General features: G+C 41.8%; 2 protein-coding genes across 5 annotated transcripts in view; both read right to left on the minus strand.

The window, feature by feature from the left end:
* Positions 1-227: 227 nt before the first annotated feature.
* On the minus strand, positions 228-3,718 carry rdh20 (retinol dehydrogenase 20). 2 transcript variants are annotated; one of them, XM_004068470.5, is made up of 5 exons: positions 3,078-3,718; positions 897-995; positions 684-829; positions 477-608; positions 228-403 (listed from the first exon to the last, which is right to left on the minus strand). In XM_004068470.5, the coding sequence occupies exons 1-5, from the start codon at positions 3,573-3,575 to the stop codon at positions 304-306; spliced, it is 975 nt and encodes a 324-aa protein (XP_004068518.2). In that variant the 5' UTR covers positions 3,576-3,718; the 3' UTR covers positions 228-303. The 2 variants fall into 2 exon arrangements, with proteins under 2 accessions (XP_004068518.2, XP_020558672.1); XM_020703013.3 differs by lacking the exon at positions 897-995 and having other exon boundaries at positions 3,078-3,686.
* Positions 3,719-11,432: 7,714 nt separating this feature from the next.
* Positions 11,433-18,848, minus strand: part of LOC101167947 (potassium voltage-gated channel, Shab-related subfamily, member 1) — a 59,610-nt gene continuing 52,194 nt past the window's right edge. For all 3 annotated transcript variants that reach the window (XM_011474642.4, XM_004068544.5, XM_078947946.1), the window contains exon 3: positions 11,433-17,863. In XM_011474642.4, the coding sequence (XP_011472944.1) occupies positions 16,040-17,863 (1,824 nt within the window). In that variant the 3' untranslated portion in view covers positions 11,433-16,039. The remainder of the gene's footprint in view (positions 17,864-18,848) is intronic.

The following is an 18,848-nucleotide window of genomic DNA, read 5'->3' on the forward strand; positions in this document are numbered from 1 at the left end:
GGAAGTTTTCCAGATTTCCTGCAAAATAATCAAGTGTAAATTAAATATTAGCACAACCTCTACCATGTCTCAATCCAAAAGGTATTTTTGAAGATCATCAATTTAACTATTTTTTTAATGGTATAGTTTGATTCAGTTCTGCCTCAGATTGATCGTTGGACTAGAAACCGATTAGCCGTTACACCCCTGGTTAAAAAATGTAAACGGAAGGATTGCAACAACACGACTTTTCCTTGAGATGCCTTTTATTCTGAAATGCACACAACCTTCCTCCGATAGCTTACGTTGCTTCTTAGGCTGAATTCAGGTCACTTTGGTCTCTGTCCTGTTGATGAACGGCAGCATGCACTTGTCTCCTCCCATGAAGCGATATGTTGCCAGGTTTGCCTCCCATGGCAGCAGTCTGCTCACAGAAATGACTACAAATCAGAAAAATGTTTTCCTGCAGCTTCCTGCAGGACTTCATGGAGACTCACACTCTTGCGAGGAAGGGGATGTATATGAGGCGAGGAATGCAAACCATCTGCTGTTCCCCTAAAATGGCCTTCATGGATTCCTGGACGGTGTAGAGAGGCTCCAATGGAGGGATGAGACTCCGAAGCTCTTTTCTAGTAGATGCCAAAAAAAAAAAAGTCTTACTCTGGTGCTGCTAGTTGAAGTAGCTCTTAGTGAAGAGTTCTCACCTGATTTCACAGCCTGCAAACATCCCGTTGTTTACAATATAAGGACACACTAAGGTGGTTTTGATGCCCCCCTGGTTCTCTGCTTGCAGCTCAAGCGCCAGGGACTCGTGGAATCCAACAGCACCAAACTTAGATGCACAATAATCCTGAAAGAAAAAAACAATCAATGTAGAGGGAACATCTGACCTTTAGGTCACTCTCCACGCCACGGACCTCCACACAGGACGTGGTGAACAGCCCCAGAGCGCTGGCAATGGTCACGATGTGGCCGTGGTTTCTTGCTTTCATCTGAGGCAGGAAAGCTTTGGTCATCTGTCGGGTGAGATGATGCAGCGTCAGTAAATCCTGTTGTCATGAATGGAGGCAGCATTTCATGGTCACTTGTTTACTTGATAAATGTCATTGTAAAATTTTGCTATGGGACATTTACAAAAGGATAAATACTCTAACTTATCTTTTAAGGAAACCTGGATTAGAGAGAATCAAACTACCGGTATACTGAATTTAAAAAGCTAAATTTTTATGCTTTTTAGAACGATAAACATGTTTATATAAGGAAACTAAAAGCAATAAAACACTTCATGATGCAGCTGCCAGTGGTTTTAAAGTGAAAATTTTAAGTGAAAAGTAAAAGCACAATGGCAGAAAAGATCAAATCCATCTCTAAAAGCTAAAAAAAACTTTCCTCTATAAATTTAGGAAATATTATTTTCATCAAAAAGTACTTTTACTTTACCCTCTTCATCAAAGTCTGCAGTGGGCATTTCCAAATTTATCGACAATTTGTAAATGAAACTGCCTGCATGGGAGCTATAACTGTTAGCTATAGAACCGAAGCTTTCAGGCCTTTTAACCCTTGTGCTAAATGACCCCACCGTTACATTGACGTGTTATCCCTACCATGACAAAGTCGGATAACCCTGTTGCAATCCTAGGCACTTTAACGTTGGGAGTTGGGTCATCTAGACCCACTAGACAGTGCTCTGTGTCACAGTGATCTTCACTGGTGTCCATGGATTACATGAAATCTTTCCACCTTTATCCACCTTTGTCATGGTAGGGAGAACACGTCAATGGAAGGGTGGGGTCATCTAAGATAGCACAAGGGTTAAGATTTTTGAAGTGGACAGTCCCTGAAAGTTACTGTATGTTGGATGAACTCATCAAAACCTGTTTGTTTTCCCTCAGTAGTCTGAACTCACTGGTGAGTTTGCCAATCACAGCAGCTATTTACAATGACATTGGAGTAACCGATCCCCCAATTAGCATAGTTTTCATTCAAAATTCATCGTGAATAATCAAAAAGTGTTATGACGCATAACTGTGATACCCCTTTGAATAAATCCTTGGAAATTTGTGTATAGTTTATAGCTTTTAGTCATTTTTTCATTGTTTTGACCTTGTCTTTCTTTCTTTGTGGATTTATTCATGTTTGATGTTCGTTCTTATGTTATAAAACATAAGAACTGTTTGATCTCAATTTTAATGGTTGTTGCAGTAAAAAAAAAGAAAAGAATTAAATGTGGAATCATTGTGTATCCATCCATCTATCCATCCATCCATCCATCCATCCATCCATCCATCTTTCTCCTTTTAACCATGACCGCGAGGCATTCCCAAGCCAGCCGAGAGACGTAGTCTCTCCAGCATGTCCTGGGTCTTCACTGGGGCCTCCGCCCAGTGGGACATGCCCGGAACACCTCCCCAAGAAGGCGTTCAGGAGGCATCCGGACCACATGCCTGAGCCACCTCAACTGGTTCCTCTCGATGTGGAGGAGACGCTGTTCTACTCTGAGCTCCCCGCAGATGACGAGTTATTGTGTAATTTAATCAAAACTATTTCAGCGACATAAGAATATAGGGTTTTACTAAAATGACGGATGTGTATTATTGCCACAAAAAACGTTTTAAAGATGAATTAGTAGAGATTATCATAAAGCAGAACTTGGAAGTATAGGCCTCGAACTACTAAAGGTTAAAAGTTAAACATCCTCTGAAGCACTTAACTTTATTTCTTTATCTTTTTAAATGTCAATTCTTTAAATCTTGGAAAAAGAAAAGATTCTAAAAGCATTATTTGCACAGAAAACAGGACTTTCATCTGTTTTCATAATGTTTGTTTCATTTTGTGCCACGAGATACACTTCCAGCATGAAGAGCTTAGATAGGACACTCTAAGCCTTTATTTAACTACTTCATTATTTTTATTATTATTATTTAACCTTTTAAGGTGTTCTGTGTAGTTTGTGTTACTCTGGTCTCTTCACACACACGTGCACAAATAATGACCCAAGATCCCCCACCACCCCGGCACAGATGTAAATGGAAGTTACATAATCCACACAAACATAAGTGCGCATTCGAGTGTGCGTAAGGGCGCGCGCTCGAACTCACCCAGAACAGCGCGTGGCAGTTCACCAGCAGAGTCCTCTCCAGCAGCTCGTCTGGACAGTCCAGCAGCCTCCGTCCGGCCACCACCCCCGCGTTGTTAACCACCATGGTCACATCCCCCACCTCTGCCCTCACCCTGTCCGCGGCCTCGTAAATGTGCTCGCGCTTGGACAGATCCACTGTGTACGCGTGAACCTTCACGCCCAGGTCCCGTGCGAGTCGAGCGGTGTGCTCGTTGGCGGCCGTGTCGCAGTCCCACAGCACGAGCTGCGCCCCCTCTTTGGCAAACTCCAGCGCAAAGAGGCGCCCCAGCGCGCCCCCGGCCCCTGTGATCAGACACAGCTCCCCCTCTACGGACTTCAGCCTGGGCGGGAGCAGGGTCTGGAGGACGGCGCACAGGATGGAGTAGGACAGGTCCAAGAGCATCAGCAGCAGGTCCACCAGGACAACCATAGCTGCTGGGGCAGCAGGCAGGAATTTAAGAGCCCACGAACAGAACATGAGGAGCGCAGAATCAGTTTGTCTGCGTGACGCGGGCTTGGATGTCCACTTTATGTAACAGAGTGGATTAAAGCTCTCACTGATGAGCTTGTTGTCTGATGGACTGGAAAACCTGTCAACGTGGATTCTGCTGCTGAGACTAGAACGCCTCTGCAGAAAAAAACGTTTTCCTCTGTGCTCTTTTCTGTTTGACGTTTCATGAGGAAATGTTGAATTTTTAAAGCTCCAAATTACAAACAGGCTTTGTACCTGTTAGAAAGTTATTCCACCTGATCAGAAAGAGATTATTCAGCTCAGTGTATGCATATTTATCTTGTTTACATTTTAAAGTTTTACTTTTGTTTAAAAGAGTGGCATCAAATTTTTTTGGTACTGTCTTGTGATGTATCTCTGAGTTTTATATTCTGCAGAGAAAAAAACCTGCTGAAAAACAGTTTTAAATGGAGTCAAGCCAGAATATTTTGAATCTGTTGCTGGCGAAAAGGCGAAAACCTCAGGGATGCTATTAAGCTTCTGGGTTATTCTTTGTTTTCATTCAGCCCTTTTAGGTGACTCTCCGAAATCATACTGCAGGTGAGGTGGTTGCGCTGTATGTGGTTGTTTGATGCTTTGCTCTTCGGCGATTATTGTCTGAAAGGAACTAACTTCTGCAATTAGGGCTCGTGCTAGGATCTGGATATTCAAATAATTGGGCTTGTTATACCAGAAAAGAAACTGCGCTCTCAGCTTCTCTTTCTGCCTCTTTCTCTCTGAGTCGTGCGGTGTATGGGACTTGGACCGCTCTCCAGCACAGCCAGTTGATCGACAGCTCAACTTGTTGACAGCTTGGCTCCCGTTTTGCCCGCAGCAAGTGACGTTGTGGGTACCGGATCGACTCGGGCCGCCGGATGTTCTCGGGGTCCTTCGGGGGTCCTTCCAATGAGTTATATCAGTAGAGGAGACATCACGTGGTTCCTCATGGGAGGAGAGCACCGCCATCTTGGTGAGGTGAAGTTACAACTGCAGTGCAAATTCTTTAACTGTGGAACTATAAAAACATTCTGGGATGAGTTCTGCTTCTGGTATTCTTCCAAAATTGCAATGCCATTTCATTTACACGCAAAAAATGTTCTATTCGGTGTGATATCATATAGACCAGAAAATACAGTTCTTAATATCCTGATATTGCACGGAAAGTTTTATATGCACAAAAATAAAATTTTGAAGACCAAACCACTTTTTATAACATTTCATAAAGAGCTTGGTTTTTACTTTCAATCACTTAATTACATGAAAAAGAAGAATGGCTTGAAATTTCTTAGTTTTGTTCAGAAATACAAACTTCACGAGTACCCCTAACTAGTATTAGACTATTTAGATTGGTTCTAGGGGTTGCACGGTGGCGCAGTGGTTAGCGCTCTTGCCTCACAGCAAGAAGGCCCCCGGTTCCCCGGGGGACCTTTCTGTGTGGAGTTTGCATGTTCTCCCCGTGCATGCGTGGGTTTTCTCCGGGATCTCCGGCTTCCTCCCACCATCCAAAAACATGCTACATAGGTTGATTGGCAACTCTTAATTGTCCATAGGTGTGAGTGTGAGAGTGAATGGGTGTGCGATTGAGGATATTCCACCCTGCGACAGACTGGCGACCAGTCCAGGGTATCCCTTGCCTACGCCCAAGTGGCCGGGATAGGCTCCGGCAACCCCGTGACCCCGAAAGGGAATAAACGGTTAAGAAGATGAATGAATGAGATTGGTTCTATGTTCCTTTATCTTATTTTTATTTTACTTATGTTTTTATTTATTTGTGTGTTATGTTGATTCATTGTTTCTTTTTTCCCCTGTATTCTTTATTTTCTATGTTAATATGTTATGTTTGGCAATGGTGACTGATCTTCGAGGTAATATTGATTACATTGTTATTGTTCGTTATTTAATGTATGATACCGCAATTGTCAATAAAGTTTTAAAAAAAACTTAGTGACGTTAACTCATTGGTCGTGGCAACTTACAGCCAATCAAATAGTGTGACGTCATCATTGGTCGAAGGACCCCGAAGGACCCCGAGAAAATCCGGCAGCCCGAGAACATCCGGTACCCACAACGTACCTGCTGGGCGTTACAATATTTATTCTACACATTCTTACAGCATTGGAAAACGTTAAGAATGTTTGTGTCTTGTTTGTCCTCCTACAGAAACCATAATATATTTCTCTCCCCTCTCTCTCTCCTTTTTACATTTTTAAACATTTTTGAAAATGCTCCAGGGAGTCACTAGGGCAGCGCTAAAGAGCCGCATGCCGCTCCTGAGCCGCGGGTTGCCGACCCCCGAGCTAGGCGCTAGTTTACATACACAGAAGAATTAGTTTCAAGGAGCACAGAGGGGTATTCAAGAAAGCAAGGTCAATTTACCCTGACTTTAACCCTGAACTCTCGCTTAAGTAACCCTAAAGTTGCTTACTCTGGGTATGTCGGTTCCAAAACACCGGTTAAGAGTTTGGTTAATTAACCTCCTCTCTGTGACCCTGAGTTAATGCGCGTGCACGGTGAGCACAACAAGGCATTTTCAATGGATTGCCGATTTCTGGAGTCACCATGGAAACACGTGGAGAAAAAAAGGGAGCTTTATACTTGAGTGATAGGGAGTCTGAAGTTTTAATTACGGTATTTGAAAGACTATAGCGTCCTTCAAAAAAGTAACACGGCTGCATCAGCAAAAGAAAGAGTTTCTGCTTGGCAAAGAATGACAGAGTACATGCGCGAGTTTATAATCTCATTTCCAGCGTCATTGTGATGCAAAATGCCTTTCGGAATGTATATATATATATATATATATATATATATATATATATATATATATATATAGTGAATGTCTAATTCCTTTGACTTGTTCTAATTTTTTTGGATTCTAAATTGTGTTATTTAAGTGAACTTGTTTTTCTTTGTTTGAATGGTAATCAACACTTACCATTTAAACATTTAAAGAAGGCATTTGGAATGCATTTTACAGTCATTACTTCAATGTGTCATGCTTTTTTATTTTATGTTTAATTTTATATTACTACATATGATGGATACTACACCGACCAAAAATATAAACGCAACACTTTTGTTATTGCTCCCATTTTTTATGGTATGAACTCAAAGATGTGAAACATTTTCCACATCCACAAAATAACCAGTTCTCTGAAATATTGTTCACAAATCTGTCTAAATCTGTGATAGTGAGCACTTCTCCTTTGCCAAGACAATCCATCCCACCTTACAGGTGTGCCATATCAAGATGCTGATTAGACAGCATGATTATTGCACAGGTGTGCCTTAGACTGGCCACAAGAAAAGGCAACTCTGAAATCTTCAGTTTTGTTTTATTGAGGGGGTCAGGGGACTCAGACAACCAGTCAGTATCTGATGTGACCACCATTTGCCTCATATGTGCGACACATCTCCTTCGCATAGAGTTGATCAGGTTGTCTATTGTGGCCTGTGGAAAGTTGGTCCACTCTTCTTCAATGGCTGTGCGAAGTTGCTGGATATTGGCAGGAACTGGAACACGCTGTTGTATACGCCGATCCAGAGCATCCCAAACATGCTCAATGGATGACATGTCCGGTGAGTATGCTGGCCATGCAAGAAATGGGATGTTTTCAGCTTCCAAGAATTGTGTACAGATCCTTGCAACATGGGGCTGTGCATCATCATGCTGCAACATGAGGTGATGTTGTTGGATGTACGGCACAACAATGGGCCCCAGGATCTCGTCACGGGATCTCTGTGCATTCAAAATGCCATCAATGAAATGCACCTGTGTTCTTCGCCCATACCATAACCCCACCACCACCATGGGCTACTCAATCCACAACATTGACATTAGAAAACCGCTCACCCACACGACGCCACACACGCTGTCTGCCATCTGCCCTGAACAGTGTAAACCGCATGTGAGCATTTGCCCACTCAAGTCGGTCATGACGACAAACTGGAGTGAGATCGAGACCTAGATGTGGACGACGAGCATGCAGATGAGCTTCCCTGAGACGGTTTCTGACAATTTGTGCAGAAATTCTGTGGTTATGCAAACCGATTGTTTCAGCAGCTGTCCGAGTGGCTGGTCTCAGACGATCTTGGAGGTGGACATGCTGGATGTGGAGGTCTTGGGCTGGTGTGGTTACACATGGTCTGCGTTTGTGAGGCCGGTTGGATGTGCTGCCAAATTCTCGGAAACGCATTTGGAGACGGCTTATGGTGGAGAAATGGACATTCAACTCCCTAGCAACAGCTCTGGTAGACATTCCCGCTATCAGCATGCCAATTGGACGCTCCCTCAAAACTTGCGACATCTGTGGCATTGTGCTGTGTGATACAACTGAAGATTTCAGAGTTGCCTTTTCTTGTGGCCAGTCTAAGGCACACCTGTGCAATAATCATGCTGTCTAATCAGCATCTTGATATGGCACACCTGTAAGGTGGGATGGATTGTCTTGGCAAAGGAGAAGTGCTCACTATCACAGATTTAGACAGATTTGTGAACAATATTTCAGAGAACTGGTTATTTTGTGGATGTGGAAAATGTTTCACATCTTTGAGTTCATACCATAAAAAATGGGAGCAATAACAAAAGTGTTGCGTTTATATTTTTGGTCAGTGTATACACTGATTTTCCCATATTAGGTGTTTGGTTGAGAATATACATTGATAATACCATGGTTCGGGTGAAAACACGATTCTGATTGGCTGCTGGGTGTGTGTTAAAAAGTGATATACCACAGGATAACCGCAAGGTGAAAAAAGAAGTTCCAGTCACATAGGTTAAATGTTTTGTATCACTTCACCGGCTTCTGTGACCCTTGTGCTATCCTAGGCACTTTAACGTTGGGATTTGGGTCATCTAGAGCAGTGTTTTTCAACCTTTTCTGAGCCACGGCACACTTTAACCTTAAAAAAAATCCCGCGGCACACCAGGATCCAAAAATTAAAAAAAAAAATACGGAGAAACTCAGTATGTATTGATCTACAGCCCCTCCACAATTGCACATGCATTTTTGAGATAATTGTTGCAGAAAAAGCTGGAAACGGCAGCTGTTTTTTTTACTAAAAGTTGCAATAAAAGTTAAGTTAGAAGATTTAAAAACAGTTTGTGTGTTCGTTGGTTTCAAGACGTTTAACAACAGATCTCCTTGTGCGCTTTCACTCTCACAACCCAATGCATCATGGGAGATGTAGTGCAAAAAACGGCCGGCGGAGATCGCGTCTCTGAGCTTCATTGTTTTGTTCACTTGTTCCACGGTCTGATACCGGATTCTGTGGAAAGCTGCACCGATAAAGACAAGTTTTAGCTGGTATTTTAGTTAGAACTGAGCGATTTTACGAGCTAAATCGGGACAAGAAAGTGAAGACTTTAACCACTTCTGATTGGTCAGACTGATGACATGTGATTAAGTTCCCTAAGAATGATTGGTGGAGACAGTTAAAGGGCCGGGACTTTTCTAAAATACAGCCGGAGCTGCAGCTGAATCGCGGTACCATCATTCTTATCAAAATGTCTTTAATAAAATAAAATAAACGCAAAGAAAAAGTATTTTACGATCTTTTATATTCCTAACTACTCAGTGTTTTATCAGGGCCTGTTTGGATGAACACAGAGCTGAAATCCCGGAGATGGGAAATGTTTTTATATCAGTTAATGAGGGTGATTTCCCATGGCACACTTGACCATCTCCCACGGCACACTGGTTGAAAAACACTGATCTAGAGCCACTAGACAGTCCTCTGAACCTTTTTTCTTCAATGATTTGTGATCTTCATTGGTGTCCATGGATTACATGAAATCTTTCCACCTTTATCCACCTTTGTCATGGTAGAAATAACACGTCAATGTGAGGGTGGGGTCATCTAAGATAGCACAAGGGTTAAAACAACCTTCTGCTTCATCACAAAAACAAGTGGTAGGAGGTGAACTTTCTCTCTGAACTGATGCTTTATTCAACCCATCGGAAAGATCAGTATATATATATCGCAGAATCTTCACTGCACTGGTGCGGCGCGACGCGGACAATTTGTCACAACACGCAGCACCACATAACAAATAGCCCGCTTTTTGTGAGAAAAGCGATCCAAATCGGAAAAAATAAAGTATAGAATAAAGTAACTTAAGTAACAAAAAACTGGTTAATATTTATTGCTTTTGTAAGTCATCATGGTTAATGGCCTTCGAAGTGTGCATTATCACTTTTTATTTTAACGCACTTCACTGAAGCAACCGTCCGAAGCGAAGGTTTCCACGGGGTGCGTTAAAAAGTGATTATGCACACTTCGTCGGTCATTAACCCTTACTTATCTTATTGGTTTTATTGTATTGCAGATGCTGATGATCAATTTGTGTTGCTCCATCACCACACTGCCATAATTGTATGTGATCATTGTTTTTACATCTTTAGTCTTCAAATGGGCACGCCATGCTCTGTTATCTCTCTGAAACCAAACTAGCCTTCAACTAAACCTGCTCCAGACCAGGTTGTGTTCAGAGCATGAGTTTCTATGGCAACTTGGTCATTAACTTGGTCATTATCCTGAAACATAACTCCATTTTTGGAACCGAAAGCTGAGGTTGTCCGCTTCCTTAGCCTTAAACTTACCGTGGTAACTCACATAACCTGCTTTTTGGAACAGGGCCCAGGGTGTGTAAATGAAAACACAAGGCAGCTCTGAAGGTAAAATGCAATGGATTGTTTTAAACAAAACAAAACACTTATACAACACAGAACATGGGACGACATTTGGCTGAATCCTATTGTGTGGCATCCAAAAGTCTGTTGGTAGTGATGTAGTTGGGAGGTTTGCTGTCGCTGATGAGATGTTATTGGAGGTGGTAGTGTCCAGGATCCCAGGATTGTGCAGTTGGGTAGCTCCCCATCCAATGGGGGTTCAAAAATGGAACAAAAAAAAACAAACCTGATCAATGATCAGGTCTTTTGAGGGATGGAATTACCATAAATCTAGTGCAAGACTAGAGTTTTACAAATGGGTTTGTGTCAAGTTTTCAGAGTTGTCCTGGTGTGGCCACAGAAGCAGCAACAGCCGGGAGCAGGAAGAAGCAGGCAGGAAGTGAATCTGCCGACCCGGAACTTATATGGACGTCGGTAACTTCCACAATAAGGGTGTGGGTCAGGTGTTCACACTTGGGCAGATTGCATTGGGTTACATATTACGACGGTTTTCTGCTGATTTCCCATCAACTAAACTTTTGTTAATGAAGTTTTTTTTTCGCATTTGTTGAGAAATTAACTCACAATGAGGAATTTTACCCACCCCCCCTAAAAAATAAGCACAATGTATCCTAAGCTTTTGCCATTTACCACAAAAAAACCTTAAAAGTATTTATGAATACATTGAGTTTCATACTACATCCTAAATCTTAATTAGTCTGTCAAGTGGAGCCAAGAGACAAAATATGCTGGAGACTTGTCTGCTCCAACATGACCTCCAACAGCTCCACTCCATTATGTTTCCTCAACCAGCCTACCTGTTGTCATCTACCTTCATTTCAAATACATGGAGCTTTATAAAAGGTGTTGTTAAAAGATAATGTTTCTTTTAGATTTTACTGACAAATTTTGCAAAAACCAGCAGTACATTTATCAGAAAAAAAAAAAAAGGAATACAAGAAACAATAAAATTAAGAATGTTGTTGGATCCCAGATGATCTTAAAGAGACTTTTGAATTTTATCTCTCACCTCTGCCTTTAAACCAGAAGAAACACCAGAGGGCGCTGTTTTATCAAACCACAAATTCAACATCAACTGCAAACCCTCTTTGAGTCCTCCTCCCTTCCCTACAGTGAATGTTATTGACATATTTAATTTAACACAGCCAGACAGCAGTTCTTAATTCTGATTTTTTATTGAGCATCAGTTGATAAAATGAGAAAACTACCTTCAAACTGCTCATTTTAGGCATTAACCTACAGCTTTTTGATGATATTTACAAGTTCAGTCTGTCAAGGTTTTAAAGCGCTACATGCGTCAGAAACAGAAACCACAAACATGTTGTACTCTACAAATTGAACAGGTACAAAGTATGAAACTTTCAAAACCGACGTTTTGCCAGACACAGATAGGACAGCACGCAGAGCTGTTTTCCGTGAATGACGGGAGCAGACATTAAAGGACATTAAATTAGAGCTTGAACATTCTGTGTGAAACACTGAATTTCAAAAGATCAAAACAAAAACAAATTGTTTCAGGATTTTTTAAATTGTGCTTCCGGAAAACAGTTCAGCCAGCTTGTCTTTGTATGTTGACATTTGAAGTGAAACGTGACAACAGGGGTGCTCCTTCAGAGAAAAATCAATAAAGTGCATTCCAAGAAAAAACAAAGAAAAGTCAATAAAGACATTGTTAGAAAAGAACTAAATCTATTCAAATTGACTGTGGCTTGTTTTGCAGAAATTTGACTGCGATTATTGGCTTTTTTCCCCAATAGATTTCTCCTTTTTTTTTACATGAGTGACTGTTGTGTCATGAATTCTAATGAACTCTCATTCCTCACCGAGTTACTCACCCAACCCTTTTTTGCCTGTCTATCTATCCTTTTCTTCTTTTCTAACGCCTTCATCAGCACAGTCATACAACCATTCGTCAGTTTGACATTTTTATTCCGTTACTATGCAGCTTTAAAAAGCTGGATGCAAAAGCTCCTTTCTATGAAACCCTTTGGTTTGAAAGTTTGCTTCCTGGAGCTGCATTTTATCTCCTGACTCCTTGCAGGGGGACACCCTTACCATGACCATGACAGTATTCATGGACTCACACAGGGCACTCAGAAAAATGTGCGGCTGCAGTACCTGCTCGCACAAGTTTGTTTGGAATGATCATAGTATTTTTGTCAAGGAATTGTTCTGGCGGAAACTGGAGGTTGAAATGCTGCAGCACCATTCATGACATGAGCTCTAATCAAGCTGACAGCTCGGATCCACAACACTATCTGTCACACACCACTAGTTCCTAGTCCCCTTCACATTTCACATTGGTTCCCTCCAGGAACAGGGGGCTAAATTCCTGGAACACCTTACAGCGGGTTCGGCTCCATGCAATCACGCTCCATCTGCTCTTTTATAATTTGCTGAGATGCTCACATGCTCACAAGAGGTGAAATAAATCAAGTAGCAGGACGACCTAGAGGTTCACAATCCAGTTATCGGTTTACAATTTCCCTCCAGGCCTCACCTCACCGTCAGGACAACTGAGATGAATGAATGAAGAAATGAAAGAGTGAATGACAAGTCTGTAAGTATGCATTCTGCACACATTAAGCTGCGCGCATGCATCAAATGTGAGCCATCCAGTCATCTCAACCATCACCATGGAAACAGTGATCATTCACTCCTGGTAGAGTGAGTCTGCACCTGTTTGTGGACGGGATCTTTATCATGGAAATGTTTGGTACATTTAAGTGCAAAGGAAAGACGCGGTAAGAATGAGCTCTGATGTCAAATGCATCAGTGCTCTTTGTGTTGGTTTGCTGCACAGGTGGCCTGGCTGTCACTGGGACATGATTAGGGTAATTTAGTATGCAAGGTTTGTAAAAGCGAAGGCACAAGAATATCTAACTCAGCTTATGTGCAAAGACTACATACAGCCGTCTGCAGGGAGGATTGAACTCTTAAGGTTTAAAGTTTGCTGCGTAGACAAAATGTTGCTTTGTGTTATTGATAAATATAACTGTGGGGTTAATATCTGTTCAGAACTTTCATTAGCAGACTGAATTAAAAATTCTGCTGAATTTAAAGCTCCACATTTCACTTTCCTGCAATGCGTTTTTTCTTTTTAGCATAAAACACCTGCCAAAAACCACAATACGTTGGTTCAATTAATTTAAAAATTGTTTTATAAACTAAAATGTCAAATTATAATAATAACATTTTGGCTTTTAATTGTTAAAAATCTTCATGGGGACATCTTTCAAACAGCTAATAACGTTGAAATCAGACAGCTGCTCCGAAGATACCAGCAAATCTACAGCCGAGCAGCTCAAAATGAAAAGAATCAGCTATCAATCATGCAGCAAATATTCAGGAAATGTATGGGTGAGAAAATGCCTCAGGGCCCTTCAGGAACACCAATAAGAGGATTTAAACAAACTTTTTCCATTCATGTGTAAGTCTTAAAGATTATTCCTATCAATTAAACTGATGTGTAATTCTTTTTTCCCCTCTGTATTATGGCTTGTTTAAAAAGAAATCAATCTTAGGTCTCTTAAAGAACAAAACCTTTTCGGACACTGTAGAACCGAAAGAGGCGGTACTGTCTGTTGCATGTCATTGTCCATGTTTGTGGTGAGTGAGATCACCTGACGTGCACCAAGAATGGTCAAACATTTTGAGAACAAACATGACACAGTGTGTTAAGTCATCAGAAAGAACAACTCTTTGGTTCTTCTCACTGCACTAAAGACAGAAGGACAAATATATTCAAGAAGGAAACAGCCGGGAAAACAGAAACGTCTTTCACAAAATACTGTCTAAGGAATGTAACTTCCCCTAGCATACTTGTAATTACAGTGCACTGAAATGCAAAACTATGAGGTTAGCACAACACCTTTGTCTAAGAGTTCATTGTGTTAGAAAATACTTTAAAAATATAAATTATTATATGATGTTTTTTTTTTGTAGATGCTATTTTATAGTTTTAACTGTACAATATTCACACCCATACATGAACCAAAGAATTTGGGAGAGAAAAACCTTCCAGCTTGAATAGACTGTCTATCAGTTTATGACAAATGTTTGTTCCCCAGAACAGAAAAATATTGTGTGATGAAAATAACTTTCTAAAATAAAAGTAAAAATAAAATAACTTCCCCTTTTGTTTGATATTGGAATCTGATCACAGAAAATATATATAATTCCTATAGGAATTCCTATGGGAAAACAGACACTTAAAAAAAATAACATGAATAAAAAAAATAACACATTTTTCATTTGAGTTTACATTGTGCAGATGATTCGGGGGGAGGGGGGGGGGTGCTTTCTCTCAGCAAAAGTGGGACAAAGTAGGATCAAAATGAAACAAATGATAAATGCAGACCCACCAAGTCTGACTGCAGTGCTACAAATTGTGTAGTAAAAATACCAACACATGTCAAGCAAGAAGTCACCCAGCACACAAGAGACCACTAATGCTACTTGACTTTAAATATACTGAGCAGTAATTATTGCACAGACACACATGGGCAGGTACCAAGCTCTGGACATGACATTAAAAATAAAAAAAAGCTGTTCCCTCAAATTTAATCTTTTGTGGCCATAAATTTGCATTTTGTGGGCAGCAAAATAAACGTTTTGTGCACAGATCATCATTTTGTGTGCACAATTTAGTTTTTTGTGGAAACATATTAGCATTTTGTGTACACATTAGCATTTTGTGGACACATACTAGCATTCTATGCACAGGTATTAGCATTTTGTGTGCACATCAGCATTTTGTGCACACATATTAGCATTTTATGCATAGGTATTAGCATTTTGTGTGCACATTTTAGTATTTAGTGGGTACAAATGATCATTTTGTAGGTACATATTAGCATTTTGTGGGCACATTTTGTGTTCTTAAATTAGCATTCTGTGAGCAAAAATAAGCATTTTGCACACTCAAATTACTATTTTGTGGCCACCAATTAGTAGTAGGATGGTATTTTACCAAAATACCAATTTGTGTGCACAAAATCTTAATTTATGCTAACACAATGCTAAAAAGATTGAATTTGGGGTTACGAAATAATGATTTTTTTGCCAAAAATGATTAATTTGAGGGAACAATTTATTTATTTATTTTTTAATGTCATTCCCAGGGCTCCATAAGCATGTGCTGTCCATCTGCCTGCTTCAGGCTGTCTCCTCTTCACACAAACATAAAACACGAACTAAGGCCAGAGGTAGTGAAAGGAAGCAAACATACTCTCAACCCCTCACCTTTGTAATATACATTGTATATAATTAAACACTTTAGGGAGTCAAAGACTGGTGTTCTGCTTTCATACTGCAATAAAGGTATGTGAAATCTCTCTCCTGATTGTAGCTTTTTTCAGAGCTCTTTGTGGTTTGCTACTGATTTGACAGCTTTTGCTGCAGTGGCTTTATAGTGGCTTCCAGAGATGTCACAAAAAGTTGGTTCTTGCTTAAAAAAATGATTTTTTGTAAACCACTGCGTAGAGTGTGATAATTGGATTATGATCTGTTCTAAAAATGTAGAAACTGTAAAAATCCTCCCACTGTGTTCTTTTTATCCAACTTCAAGAGTCTGCTGCTTGATTGATTTAACCAAGACTCACTTGTAGAGGCAGCAGAGAAGAACACAAGTTTTATCATCGCACATCTGTGACGTGTTCATGAGAGTGGCAGTTTATGGTTCTGCAAATGTTCTCATTTGTGATAAAGCTGGTGTGCTCTCCTCTGTCACCTCCTCATCTTTTGGTTGTAGTTTTCCTTCTTTTAGGAGCTGGAGTGACTCTTCTCTCCCTGGAGTGGCAGTGTCTCCTGAGCCACATGGTTCTCCTGCACCTGTGTGCTGTTGCCTAGTTTCCTCTGAAGAGCCTCCATGTGGTTTAGGCTCTGCTGGAAACTGGAATGATGGCTGTAGTTGGGGCTGGGTTTCTCCAGTAGTCTTTGGGTCGCACTAGAGCTGGGGGCGTCATGCAGATGCTCGTCCTCGTCTGTGTCAGCATCGATGAACTTATTGATGGATGAATCGTGGAATGTGAAGATCCTGGGCAGTATGTTCTCGGGGCTCTTGCTGGGTGTCCCGCTGCTGGCAGTGGTGTAGATGGAGGTCTCTGGGCTCTGAGCCGACGAGCTGTCCGAGAGCACTCCTGCCCCGAAGTCCTCTCCTATTGTGACTCGGACCTTCAGCGATTCACTCCTTGGTGCGTTGCTTCCACACGGGTCTCCGAGGTTGCGCCTGGTCCTTTCTCCTGCCTGGGGAGTGGTGATGCTGTGTGATCCTTCATGCTCATTTTCAATGGTGGGCTCCAGGCTGGGGTTTCTCCGGACCCTCCCCTGTGTGATGCTGCTGGGGCCGTGGGAGAAGCGCGAGCTTTCAGGGAATTCAGCGCCGCAGCTGGTGAAACTGTCGATGCTGGACACGCTCTTCATGTCCGTCACTGCATCCACTGTGCTGGGTGCAGCTCCAGCAGAGATGTTCTCCATCTCAAACTCTGCCCTCTGTTGAACCATTTTGGAATACTGCCTTTTGTCCCTCCTCTCAGTGTTGGCTTGTGACTGAGTCTTTGACATTTTACCGTACATCTCCTCCAGTTTCTGGGCGCTGAGGTGCTGAGGGCTGCTGGAGGGTTTGGCTGGCTCTTTGTAGTTCAAATCAAAGGTCTTGGAGGGGCTGCAGGGGCTTGTGGATGACTTGAGTCCAGGAGTCCCTCTTTGTGGGGACACATGATTATCATGGAGCTTCTCAATATTTTCCTCTGTTTTGTCGACTATTACATCCATGAGCTCCACACTGCGACCAAAAGCGTCTTTGAAGTTCATTGAAACAATGCTACCGTTCCTCTTTGCTCTCTCCAGAGCTTCTCTTCGTTTGATGGCTTTTTCCTGCCTCTTTTGCTCTTTGTAGAACTCAGAGAAGTTATTTACAATGATTGGGATGGGCAAAGCTATTACCAACACTCCTGCAATGCAACATAAGCCCCCAACTATTTTACCCAGAAGAGTTTTGGGGTAAATATCTCCATAACCTACTGTGGTCATAGTGATGGTAGCCCACCAGAAAGAGGCAGGGATGCTTTTAAATTTAGTGTCTTCTTCATCCTTCTCAGCAAAAAACACCAGACTGGAGAAAATCATGATGCCCATGGCCAGGAAGAGGATCAGCAAGCCCAGCTCGTTGTAGCTCCTCCTCAGGGTGAAACCCAGAGACTGAAGACCCGTGGAGTGACGCGCGAGCTTGAGAATACGAAGAATGCGCATGATCCTGAAAATCTGCACCACCCGCCGGACATTCTGGAACTGCAGCACGCTCTTGTTGGACTCCGTGAGAAAGATGGTGACGTAGTATGGCAAGATGGCCAACAGGTCAATGACGTTGAGAGGACCCTTGAAAAACTTCCACTTGCTTGGGGAGGAGAGAAAGCGGAGCAGGTACTCCATGGTGAACCAGGCGATGCACACAGCTTCCACATGGGCCAGTTGCGGGTTGTCTGAGGCTTGACCAAACTCATCCGTGTCCTGCAGCTCTGGGAGGGTGTTCAGAGACAAGGCGATGGTGGACAGTATGATGAAGAGGATGGAGACAATTGCCAAGATCTGGAATAAGAAAAACAGAAGAAAATAACCTTTTAAGATCTCATTAAGGTGAAACCACACAAGACAACAATATCTGTGTTTTTTAATTATTAAACATTTGATTCCTCTTTAGTATTTGATTTTCTGGAGTGCATGATAAAAATATGCTCCTTGGTTAATTTGGGCCGTGTAATTTGAGTGGTGCTGCCACGGTTTAATACAAAATACTGTCCAAGTGTGCAAACGTTCCTAACAAATTGAAGGTTCAAAAATCCTTTCATTCATGCTTACCATATGTCATTAGTTTTAACACTACCAGTACCAATAATAAAGTGTGAGTAAAGTGGTCTTTGTGGTAAGTTAAAGACCCCCTTTGATTAAAATTGTGTTTTTGGTATTTTTAACATGTTGTTGTGACATTTTTCTTATGATGAAGAACATACCCTATATTACCAAACGTATTGGCTCACCCATCCAAATGATCAGAGTCAGGCATCCTGATCACTTGGTCTGGCCACAGGTGCATAAAATCAAGCAGTCAGGCAGTCAGACTGTTTTCATAAACATTTGGGAAAGAATGGGTCGCTCTCAGTGATTTCCAGCGTGGAACTGTCATAGGATGACACCTGTGCAACAAGTCCAGTGGTGAAATTTCCTCCTAATTATTCCACAGTCAGCTGTCAGCTCTATCAGAACAAGATGGAAGAGTTTGGGAACAACAGACACTCAGCCACACATCACCGAAGTGCAATGCAAAGCGTTGAATGCAGCGATGTAAAGTCGCCACTGGACTCTAGAGTGATGAACCACCCTTTTCCATCTGGCAATCTGATGGACGAGTTTGGGTTTGGAGGTTGCCAGGAGAACGGTACATTTGGGACTGCATTGTGCCCAGTGTGAAATTTGGTGGTGGAGAAATTATGGTGCGGGATTGTTTTTCAGGACTTTGGCTTGGACCCCTAGTTCTGAAGAAAGGAGCTCTGAATGCTACAGATACCAAAACATT

Source organism: Oryzias latipes, chromosome 5 (assembly GCF_053564925.1).
Source record: "Oryzias latipes strain Hd-rR chromosome 5, Olatipes_Hd-rR_3.1".
Lineage (NCBI taxonomy): Eukaryota > Metazoa > Chordata > Actinopteri > Beloniformes > Adrianichthyidae > Oryzias > Oryzias latipes.

Coding starts and splice junctions, on each gene's coding strand:
- rdh20 (XM_004068470.5), bottom strand. CDS start 3,575: ATGTTCTGTTCGTGGGCTCTTAAATTCCTGCCTGCTGCCCCAGCAGCT. Junction 996..3,077: donor ACTGCCACGCGCTGTTCTGG/GTGAGTTCGAGC, acceptor CTCACCCGACAG/ATGACCAAAGCTTTCCTGCC. Junction 609..683: donor TTTGCAGGCTGTGAAATCAG/GTGAGAACTCTT, acceptor GGCATCTACTAG/AAAAGAGCTTCGGAGTCTCA.